An 11054-nucleotide genomic window follows, 5' to 3' on the forward strand; every position below is an offset into this window, starting at 1 on the left:
CGTCACTTCCTGGATGTTACTGTGGGTGTGTGTTGGCGGTCGCAGGAAAGTCGCAGCGGAGTGAGAGCTCTTGCCGCTCCGCCTCTCTGTGCCCCCGCCCCGCCCGGTGCAGCCCGTGCAGGAGGTGCAGCAGCAGGACGGAGTTCCCGGAGGCTCCCGCAGCCAGAGAAGATCCGCTCCGAGCCCCCGGCATGAGCAGGAGTGAGCGCCGCACGCACGAGACGATCTTCGGTAGCGACCGCGCGGATCAGTCCAGGTGTGTGAGCCGCACCTGAGGAGCTGTGCGTCACCTGAGCTCACACGGTGGGACCGTTTGGAGCTCGCGATGCCGGAGCTCATCAGCGTCACGGACTTTATCGCGGAGACCAATGAGGACTACAAGGCCCCCACCACCTCCAGCTTCTCCACCCGGATGTCCCACTGCAGGAACGCGGTGGCAGCTCTGGAGGAGGTGAGGACACACACACACACACACACACACACATCTTTCCTTGTGCCTCTATCCTTGTGGGGACCATAGAGCGGGGGGGCTGCTCACCTGGCCCCTCTAAACTAACAGTTTGAGCCTTCGGTGTCCTGAGCAGGGGCAGCGTCAGGTTGGGTCCCCACTATGGAGGTTTGACACCAACACACAGGTGGAGCTCCTCTGACTGGACCATGAGACCAGGACACCACCTGTTCAACTACAACCAGGAAACCAGACGACCGTTTGTTCCCATTTCAGCTCAACCTGAGTCACTTTGTCACCACTTCCTCTGATGAAACCTGTCCATTGAACTGCTCCTGCACTCGATCAGGCAGTAGATTCAGTTTTTACAGACAGAATAAACTTCAAACTGTGGCGGCATGAAGACGTTTGAGGCGAGTTTCACCTCAAAAGTCAGTTTCTTGCTGAAAGAGGAACCGAGAGAAAAGCTTCCTCATGGTGAAACTGCAGCTCTCAGTCAGAGCGCAGACCCGCTGCTTTGTTTTGCAACACGGCGCTCCAGTGCGTTGCTTAACCGGACCGATATGAGGAACCGGTAGTCAGAGGTCAAAGGTCGTCTGCAGAGAGCAGTTAGAGACGCAGCGTTCTCTGACTTCTCCAATAACTTCAGTCACAGTCAGTCACAGTCCTCCAGCACTCACTGCAGCTTCTTAAGACGTCAAAGCAGCAACATTATTCCATTCAATTATATCAGTCTGTAAAGAAGCGTCCTCTGATTGGTCGGTATCAGTCTGTAAAGAAGCGTCCTCTGATTGGTCGGTATCAGTCTATAAAGAAGCGTCCTCTGATTGGTCGGTATCAGTCTATAAAGAAGCGTCCTCTGATTGGTCGGTATCAGTCTGTATAAAGAAGCGTCCTCTGATTGGTCGGTATCAGTCTATAAAGAAGCGTCCTCTGATTGGTCGGTATCAGTCTGTAAAGAAGCGTCCTCTGATTGGTCGGTATCAGTCTATAAAGAAGCGTCCTCTGATTGGTCGGTATCAGTCTATAAAGAAGCGTCCTCTGATTGGTCGGTATCAGTCTGTATAAAGAAGCGTCCTCTGATTGGTCGGTATCAGTCTATAAAGAAGCGTCCTCTGATTGGTCGGTATCAGTCTGTGTAAAGAAGCGTCCTCTGATTGGTCGGTATCAGTCTATAAAGAAGCGTCCTCTGATTGGTCGGTATCAGTCTGTGTAAAGAAGCGTCCTCTGATTGGTCGGTATCAGTCTATAAAGAAGCGTCCTCTGATTGGTCGGTATCAGTCTGTATAAAGAAGCGTCCTCTGATTGGTCGGTATCAGTCTGTATAAAGAAGCGTCCTCTGATTGGTCGGTATCAGTCTATAAAGAAGCGTCCTCTGATTGGTCGGTATCAGTCTGTGTAAAGAAGCGTCCTCTGATTGGTCGGTATCAGTCTATAAAGAAGCGTCCTCTGATTGGTCGGTATCAGTCTATAAAGAAGCGTCCTCTGATTGGTCGGTATCAGTCTGTATAAAGAAGCGTCCTCTGATTGGTCGGTATCAGTCTGTATAAAGAAGCGTCCTCTGATTGGTCGGTATCAGTCTGTATAAAGAAGCGTCCTCTGATTGGTCGGTATCAGTCTGTGTAAAGAAGCGTCCTCTGATTGGTCGGTATCAGTCTATAAAGAAGCGTCCTCTGATTGGTCGGTATCAGTCTGTGTAAAGAAGCGTCCTCTGATTGGTCGGTATCAGTCTATAAAGAAGCGTCCTCTGATTGGTCGGTATCAGTCTGTATAAAGAAGCGTCCTCTGATTGGTCGGTATCAGTCTATAAAGAAGCGTCCTCTGATTGGTCGGTATCAGTCTGTGTAAAGAAGCGTCCTCTGATTGGTCGGTATCAGTCTATAAAGAAGCGTCCTCTGATTGGTCGGTATCAGTCTATAAAGAAGCGTCCTCTGATTGGTCGGTATCAGTCTGTATAAAGAAGCGTCCTCTGATTGGTCGGTATCAGTCTGTAAAGAAGCGTCCTCTGATTGGTCGGTATCAGTCTGTAAAGAAGCGTCTGATTGGTCGGTATCAGTCTATAAAGAAGCGTCCTCTGATTGGTCGGTATCAGTCTATAAAGAAGCGTCCTCTGATTGGTCGGTATCAGTCTGTAAAGAAGCGTCCTCTGATTGGTCGGTATCAGTCTATAAAGAAGCGTCCTCTGATTGGTCGGTATCAGTCTGTAAAGAAGCGTCCTCTGATTGGTCGGTATCAGTCTATAAAGAAGCGTCCTCTGATTGGTCGGTATCAGTCTATAAAGAAGCGTCCTCTGATTGGTCGGTATCAGTCTATAAAGAAGCGTCCTCTGATTGGTCGGTATCATGAGCTTCTGCTCTCAGTCTCTAGTTTACAATCTTCTTCAGCACAGCAGGATGTTCATGTAGTAAGTTCTGGTCCATCAAATATTGGAGAGCTGAGTTTCAGGGTTCTTGTAGTTCTCGTGAGTAGGTGCAGGTTCCCACAGGTGAGGTTCTCAGGTGTTCAGTTTATTATCATCTCATGAACATCAGCATGTCTGGAGGACTGAAATCAGTCACAATATATTTCCAGACACATTTGAAGCTGCTTCAGGTGTGAGTGCAGCTCGTGTCTTCCTCCTCCTGTTGCATGCTGGGAAGTTCCCGCCCAGCAGTCCCGGGGGCGACGACGGAGCCTCACCCGTCTGATCGAGTCCTGACAAGACCGGCCTCCACCCGTCTCTCCCTCCGCTGGATCCCTCTCCTCCACCTCTGAGAGCCCCTCTGTCGAGTCCAGACATGTTTAACTGCCACGAACCGTCAGTGTGATCAGTTCTCTGACGAACCTTCATCTCAGGGTTCCAGTTAAAGGGGAGTTCTACTGTTAAAGGGGAGTTCTTCCTGGTAAAGGGGAGTTCTACTGTTAAAGGGGAGTTCTTTCTGTTAAAGCGGAGTTCTACTGTTAAAGGGGAGTTCTACTGTTAAAGGGGAGTTCTTTCTGTTAAAGGGGAGTTCTTCCTGGTAAAGGGGAGTTCTACTGTTAAAGGGGAGTTCTTCCAGTTAAAGGGGAGTTCTACTGTTAAAGGGGAGTTCTTCCTGTTAAAGGGGAGTTCTACTGTTAAAGGGGAGTTCTTCCTGTTAAAGGGGAGTTCTACTGTTAAAGGGGAGTTCTTCCTGTTAAAGGGGAGTTCTTCCAGTTAAAGGGGAGTTCTACTGTTAAAGGGGAGTTCTTCCAGTTAAAGGGGAGTTCTACTGTTAAAGGGGAGTTCTACTGTTAAAGGGGAGTTCTACTGTTAAAGGGGAGTTCTTCCAGTTAAAGGGGAGTTCTACTGTTAAAGGGGAGTTCTTCTTGTCTGCTCATGTTGTGTCTTTGGTCTGAGCTGCTCTTTATGAAAAGAGACAGTGTTTGTTATGAGGTCAGCTGACTCAAGGTGCTGTGAACATGACACCACGGTTGCAGAGGCTCATGGGAAATGTAGTGTTGTTTTGACTGTGGTGTAAACCAGGGGTGCCCAATACGTCGGTCGCGATCTACTGGTCGATCACGAAGGTAGTGCGGGTAGATCGCGTGACATTAAAAAAAAAAAAAAGATTTTAGTCTCTCGTCCCCGATCAGGACTGAGCGGGTGAATGAATGTTTCCTCCCTCTGGAGTTTGATGGACGTACAGGACGGCAGATCTCAGGTGTCTCTGCTACGGGTCCCCGGCAGGGACATGAGGTCAGACACGCTACTGCAAAACTCCAGCTTTAGCCTTCCAGTGTATGTCCACTGAAGAAGAGATACTCTGGGATGGGGTACATTAGGTGCACTGTACGCCAACATATACTGTATATATACAGTATATGTTGGTGAGTTTTGGAGATAACAGGAGAGGTGTCTGGTTCTGGTTCTGGTTCTGGTCTGTGGGTCCTGACTGTGTTTGTCCCCCTTCAGGCTCTGGACGTGGACAGATCGGTTCTGTATAAGATCAAGAAGTCGGTGAAGGCCATCAACACGTCTGGTCTGGGTGAGTGACAGCTGTGAGCATAAAGCCCCGCCCTGCCTCACCCACCTCACCCGCCTCACCCGCCTCACCCACCTCACCCGCCTCACCCACCTCACCCACCTCACCCACCTCACCTGCAGCGAGGCTGCGGCTGCTTTTGGCTTCACAAACACTCAGAATGTCTCATCAGTGACTTTATTGTGTAGAAGTGGGATAGATGGTTGAAATGTCCCTTTAAAGTCGGCTCATTGCTGGTGTCCTGGAGTCCAGCTGACGGTGCGTTTGAGTGTCTGTGTGGTGGGTTTGTGTTCAGGCAGGTGGAGTCTCACCTTCAGACATTCCTGTCATACCGCCGTCCCGTCCCAGCATGCCGAGGGAGGCACGCCTGCCTCAGCTGCCTGCCTGCAGAGACAATAACACTGAGCCACACTAAATATTCTCAGGTTTTACTGATCTAAAAGTAGTCCAACACAAAACTGGCTGCAGCGTGATCCTTTGGGACAACTGCACCTGATCACAGTAGGTCCACTAAAAGAGCTTGTTTGATCCACTGACAGGCTCAGAGTGTTATTCTAAGTGTGTGACAGCATCATGGAAAGGATCCCTACAGAGAGAGACCTGGAAGATCCTTTTGGTTTAACCACAAACAGCACACACACCAGACTACATTCACTAAAACAGGGATTTAGTGACGTGTGACACTGAAGCAGGACTTTTCTGTCCATCAGTAACGATGCGAAGAGTCAAAGTTTAATTTATTTAAATGTAATGATGTTTTGTTTTATTCATTTAGATACTCATTTAATGAATCCATTTCTAATAAAACTGTGTTTCTGTCAAAGTTAGAGTTCATCGCAGTAACAGCATTTCATGTCAGAGGAGAGTAAATGGAATGTATTTGACAGAACGGTGAAACATTTCATTTGAAGTTCAGCTCTAGAAATAATGTCTGTATGAAAGTGTGAAGCTGCTGCGGCGTCGCCTCACCGCCTGCCGTGCTGTGTTCCAGCCCACGTGGACAACGAGGAGCAGTACATCCAGTCTATGGAGAAGTTTGGAGACAACTGTGTGTGCAGGGAGGACGCCGACGTCGGCTCGGCCTTCCTCAAGTTCGCCGTCTTCACCAAAGAGCTGTCGGCGCTCTTCAAAAACCTGGTGAGGCGCCGAACGTTTGGCTCCTGTGCGGCCGCCAGAGGCCTCGGCTCACGTCGTCCTCACTTCCTGTTTGTTTGCAGATGCAGAACATGAACAACATCATCACCTTCCCTCTGGACAGCCTGCTGAAGGGAGACCTGAAGGGCGTCAAAGGGGTTCGTAGAGAAACAAGCTGTGTTTTCTCTGTCGGTCACCTTTCACACAGTCACATGTCTTATTTTGTCCAACCAAGAAAGAAGAGATTCAATTTACTGTCAAAGAAAAGCTGCTGCTGTTTGACCAGAGCAGCAGCGGCTAAAGATCTAAACTCTGTTTCAAGACTTTTTACTTTTCTATCACAACAACAGAGATGTGAAGGTTTGGGTCAGAGGAATCAGTCTGCTCCAGAACTAAAGGGCCTTTTTAAAGCCTAACAGACTTCATCTGCTTCAGAGCTGAGATCAGAGAACAGGACTGAACTAGAACAAGAAGCCACTGAGTGCAGCCCGCTCTGCTTCTGCCTCACACTCCTTATCGTCCTCAAATGTTTCTGCAGTGACTCACAGGTCCAAGTCCTCTCTGACTGCGTGTGTGCTGTGCTGTGATTGGTCAGAGCTCGGTCTAATCATGTGACGTCTCCTCCTCCTCCAGGACCTGAAGAAGCCGTTCGACAAGTCCTGGAAGGATTACGAGACCAAGCTGTAAGAACCAAACACGTGAAAAGAGTCTTAAAAACAGTCAGTGAGCAGGTTTCCTCATGAGCCCTGTGACCTCTGACCTCTGACCTCTGTCCTCTGTCCTCTGTCCCCTGTCCCCTGTCCTCTGTCCTCTGACCTCTGACCTCTGACCTCTGTCCTCTGTCCTCTGTCCCCTGTCCCCTGTCCTCTGTCCTCTGACCTCTGACCTCTGTCCTCTGTCCTCTGTCCTCTGACATCTGACCTCTGTCCTCTGTCCTCTGTCCTCTGACCTCTGACCTCTGACCTCTGTCCTCTGTCCTCTGACCTCTGACCTCTGTCCTCTGTCCTCTGTCCTCTGACCTCTGACCTCTGTCCTCTGTCCTCTGTCCTCTGTCCTCTGACCTCTGACCTCTGACCTCTGTCCTCTGTCCTCTGACCTCTGACCTCTGTCCTCTGACCTCTGTCCTCTGTCCTCTGACCTCTGACCTCTGTCCTCTGTCCTCTGACCTCTGTCCTCTGTCCTCTGACCTCTGTCCTCTGACCTCTGACCTCTGTCCTCTGTCCTCTGTCCTCTGACCTCTGTCCTCTGTCCTCTGACCTCTGTCCTCTGTCCTCTGACCTCTGACCTCTGTCCTCTGTCCTCTGTCCTCTGACCTCTGACCTCTGTCCTCTGTCCTCTGTCCTCTGTCCTCTGACCTCTGTCCTCTGTCCTCTGACCTCTGTCCTCTGTCCTCTGACCTCTGTCCTCTGACCTCTGTCCTCTGTCCTCTGACCTCTGTCCTCTGTCCTCTGTCCTCTGACCTCTGTCCTCTGACCTCAGAGCCAAGCTGGAGAAGGAGAAGCGGGAGCACGCCAAGCAGCACGGGATGATCCGCACTGAGTTCAGCGGGGGGGAGATCGCGGAGGAGATGGAGAAGGAGAGGAGGCTCTTCCAGCTGCAGATGTGTGAGGTGAAGAGGACGCTGCCTGTTAGTCGTAGGCTGATGTGGTAACAGATGTTGGCTTGTGGGCCCCCAGTTTGGTTTGTGTCCGACCCCCCAAAACGCTCCCCAGGCTTTGAGGCCGGTTTTACACAGTGGCTGCTTTTAATGTGTAACTGTTTATCCGGTGCTGTTGTTGTCCTCCGATGCTGCAGTGCTGTCTGTGTGTCCGTCCATGGAGGTGACAGGTGATTGGTCAGTCAGCAGGTCACCTGTCTCTGAGCTGGTCAGTCAGCAGGTCACCTGTCTCTGAGCTGGTCAGTCAGCAGGTCACCTGTCTCTGAGCTGGTCAGTCAGCAGGTCACCTGTCTCTGAGCTGGTCAGTCAGCAGGTCACCTGTCTCTGAGCTGGTCAGTCAGCAGGTCACCTGTCTCTGAGCTGGTTAGTCAGCAGGTCACCTGTCTCTGAGCTGGTTAGTCAGCAGGTCACCTGTCTCTCTTTCTGCTCCCTCAGTATCTCCTCAAAGTGAACGAGATCAAAGTGAAGAAAGGAGTCGACTTCCTGCAGAACCTCATCAAATATTTCCACGCTCAGTGCAAGTACGTCGCCTACGTTTAACTCAGTGGATGATTCAGGAGAACGTCCACCTTAGATCTCTTTAGATCTCCTTAGATTACCTTATATTACCTTAGATCTCCTTATATTACCATAGATCACTTTAGATCTCCTTAGATTACCTTAGATCTCCTTAGATCACATTAGATCGCCTTAGATCGTCATAGGATAGGATAGGATAGATACTACAGGAAATTATAGTGACACGGCAGCTTTCCAAGCAGACATACATCACACATTACCTCAGGTATCTTCCATACTTACTAAGTTAAAAATACGATAAATAAGTACTAAAAAAGAGATCTCCTTAGATTACCTTAGATTACCTTAGATTGCCTTATATTACCTTAGATTACCTTAGATCACCTTAGATCGCCTAAGATCTCCTTAGATCGCCTTAGATCTCCTTAGATCTCCTTAGATTACCATAGATCAGTCCTAAGTGTAAAGAAACGATAAGGAGCTGTGTTTCTTGTGGAGGTCTTTTATTCTGTGGTTGTTTCTCTCCCGTCGTTTGCATTCAGTTTTTTCCAGGACGGACTGAAAGCTGTGGAGAGTCTGAAGCCCTCAGTGGAGAAGCTGGCAACAGACCTGACATCAGTGAGCACACACACACACACACACAGAGACACACACACACACAGACACACACTCACACACACACACACACACACAGACACACACACACACACAGAGACACACACACACACACACACACACAGACACACACACACACAGGAGGAGTCCCGGCTGATGTAGGCCTGAACACTGGAGGAAACAGAGTCCTAAATATTTCTAGTTCATTTCACAGCTCAGAACGTCTTTAACAGGTTTTCCAATGTTTCTGGATCCACGTGTAGAAAATGCTCTGAACTAACTCCACCGTGTTGCCGATGATGGCGGCCGTCGGCGTCGTGTGTAATCTGGACGCTGTCTCTTCTTCTGTGGTGTTCAGATTAAGCAGACGCAGGACGGAGAGAGGAAACAGCTGATTCAGCTCCGAGACGTCCTGAAGGCTTCGCTGCAGTCCGAGCACAAAGAGGTGAGAAACTCACACACCTGTCTCTCCTGTCGCACCTGTTACACCTGTTACACCTGCTACACGTGCCCCCGGGGCTAGGGTGCCCCCGGGGCTAGGGTGCCCCCGGGGCTAGGGTGCCCCCTGGGCTCAGGTGCCCCCGGGCTGGGAGTCACTCCAGCTGTTCTGGTGTCTGAAAGGATCGTCCTGTAGTCCATAAAAACCTGTGCATGCCAACTCCTCCCCTCACAGAAAGCTGATCAGGAGATGAGGAGGACTGATTAGCAGAGAGCATGATGGGTATCAATAAAGTATATTGGTTCCCTGCTGGCTGCTAATGCTAATGCTAATGCTAATGCTAATGCTACCTGGTTCCTCACAGGACGCTCAGGCCAAACAGAACTCCGGCTACAGCCTCCATCAGCTGCAGGGCAACAAGGCTCACGGCACCGAGCGCTCCGGAGTCCTCTACAAGAAAAGTGAGGGGTGAGTGAACTCCATGTCCCAGCATTCCACAGGAGAGCAGCTTCCTGTCACGCTGTCTTTATTGGATTTGGTTAATTTCATGTTCCCACACAAAGAAAATGACTGAATGCTAGTCGACTGTAGGATTCTTTGGCTCTGCTTCACCCGGCGAACACACCAGGGTCCCAAAATGTTCCAATGACCTGATGGAGTAAAGCTGCCATGTTTGTGACGTTCCCCTGAGGTTCCCTGTTGGTAGCCTTTTAGCTGACGAGCTCAGTGGTTCTTTGGCTCTATAGTACTAATCTAGTGTCTTTAAAGGTGCTGCATAGAACCTTTGCCAAATGACAACCTCTCCCCAACTAAACTGACCTAAGCTGAAGAACCAGTGGAACCAGTGGAGAACCTCTAAGGAACCACACAGGAGCCTCACAGGTTCTTTCTATGTAGTGTTGCTATAAATCACCTCAACCACCAGTTTTTATTTTTGTGTAGAACGTTCTGGAAATGTTCTGACGTCAGTTTTACGTAAAGAAAGAACATTTTTAACATCGTAATGTAACGTCGAGGGGGAACGTTCAGCTAACCCCCGCAGAACGTTCTGACACCCCGGAGGGTCCCGGTGCCTTCAGGTTCCCACTGAGCGCTGCAGGAATGTGAAGATGATGTTGGTTTCTAAAACTCAACATGTTGACGTCGCTGAGTTCAACAAACGTTCCCAGAATGTCTCGGGAACCCGATTCTGTTAACTGGGAACCAGCTTTAGGGAAACGAGACACAGATTTAACAGGAAGGTCAGAAAAAGATGAAGTGGGCGTCCGTGTTGTCACTAACACGCGTGTCCTCCTCAGACTGAGGAAGGTGTGGCAGAAGAGGAAGTGCTCGGTGAGGAACGGCTTCCTGACCATCTCCCACGGCACGGTAAGACACCACATCCTCTCCTCCTATTGGTCCACCTGCATGAGAAGCTCCGCCCCCCCTGCATGTACATCAGCCAATAAAAAGTCTCCGTCTGGGGTTTATTTATTTTTTATTTCAATTAGGGGAAAACACAAGATTTTAGTTTCTTATTTTTGTTTTCCTTCTTTCTTGTTCTTTTGTTCTTTTATTTTGAAGTTTTTACATGAAGAGTCAAACGGCCAATCAGGACAGAGCAAGCAGCAGAGGAAGAGAAAGAGGAGGAGGAGGAGGAAGAGCATAAGGAAAAGGATGACAGAGAGAAGGGTGGGAACAGGATGGGTTCGGGTGGGGGGGGCAGTGTGCAGCAGGGAAGAAGATCAAGTTTCTCTTGGTAGAGATTTGATCGTGTTGTTGGTCCTTTAGTCAAAACTGGAGACTCTAACTTAAAGGAGAACTCTGGTGTTTCTACCCATGATCCTCTGTGTCCACATCCTGGTGTCTGAGTGACTGGTAGGTAGTAAAAGTGTTGGAACTGGTCCAGTAGATCACCTCAGCCAGCAGCCACCAAACGGGCTGCAATGGCTGCAACGTGATCCTTTGGGACAACTGCACCTGATCACAGTAGGTCCACTAAAAGAGCTTGTTTGATCCACTGACAGGCTCAGAGTGTTATTCTAAGTGTGTGACAGCATCATGGAAAGGATCCCTACAGAGAGAGACCTGGAAGATCCTTTTGGTTTAACCACAAACAGCACACACACCAGACTACATTCACTAAAACAGGGATTTTAGAGCTGCTACCTCCATCAGTCAGTGTGTGTTAGAGGGTTTGTTTTGTTTCAAAGTCATCATATCTAAACCAGCAGCTAAATCCCTGTTTTAGTGAATGTAGTCTGGTGTGTGTGTGCAGAG

General features: G+C 49.5%; 1 protein-coding gene across 1 annotated transcript in view; it reads left to right on the forward strand.

Annotated features, from left to right (window-relative positions):
* The first annotated feature begins 55 nt into the window (after window positions 1–55).
* asap2b (ArfGAP with SH3 domain, ankyrin repeat and PH domain 2b) overlaps window positions 56–11054 on the forward strand; it is a 27936-nt gene continuing 16937 nt past the window's right edge. Inside the window, exons 1-12 of the mRNA XM_070849836.1 lie at window positions 56–451; window positions 4362–4434; window positions 5423–5568; window positions 5649–5723; window positions 6199–6248; window positions 7045–7174; window positions 7658–7743; window positions 8284–8359; window positions 8715–8801; window positions 9160–9263; window positions 10094–10163; window positions 10359–10533. Coding sequence (XP_070705937.1) covers window positions 326–451; window positions 4362–4434; window positions 5423–5568; window positions 5649–5723; window positions 6199–6248; window positions 7045–7174; window positions 7658–7743; window positions 8284–8359; window positions 8715–8801; window positions 9160–9263; window positions 10094–10163; window positions 10359–10533 — 1198 coding nt within the window. The 5' untranslated portion in view covers window positions 56–325. The remainder of the gene's footprint in view (window positions 452–4361; window positions 4435–5422; window positions 5569–5648; window positions 5724–6198; window positions 6249–7044; window positions 7175–7657; window positions 7744–8283; window positions 8360–8714; window positions 8802–9159; window positions 9264–10093; window positions 10164–10358; window positions 10534–11054) is intronic.

The sequence above is a fragment of the Pempheris klunzingeri genome, chromosome 18 (genome assembly GCF_042242105.1).
Source record: "Pempheris klunzingeri isolate RE-2024b chromosome 18, fPemKlu1.hap1, whole genome shotgun sequence".
NCBI lineage: Eukaryota > Metazoa > Chordata > Actinopteri > Acropomatiformes > Pempheridae > Pempheris > Pempheris klunzingeri.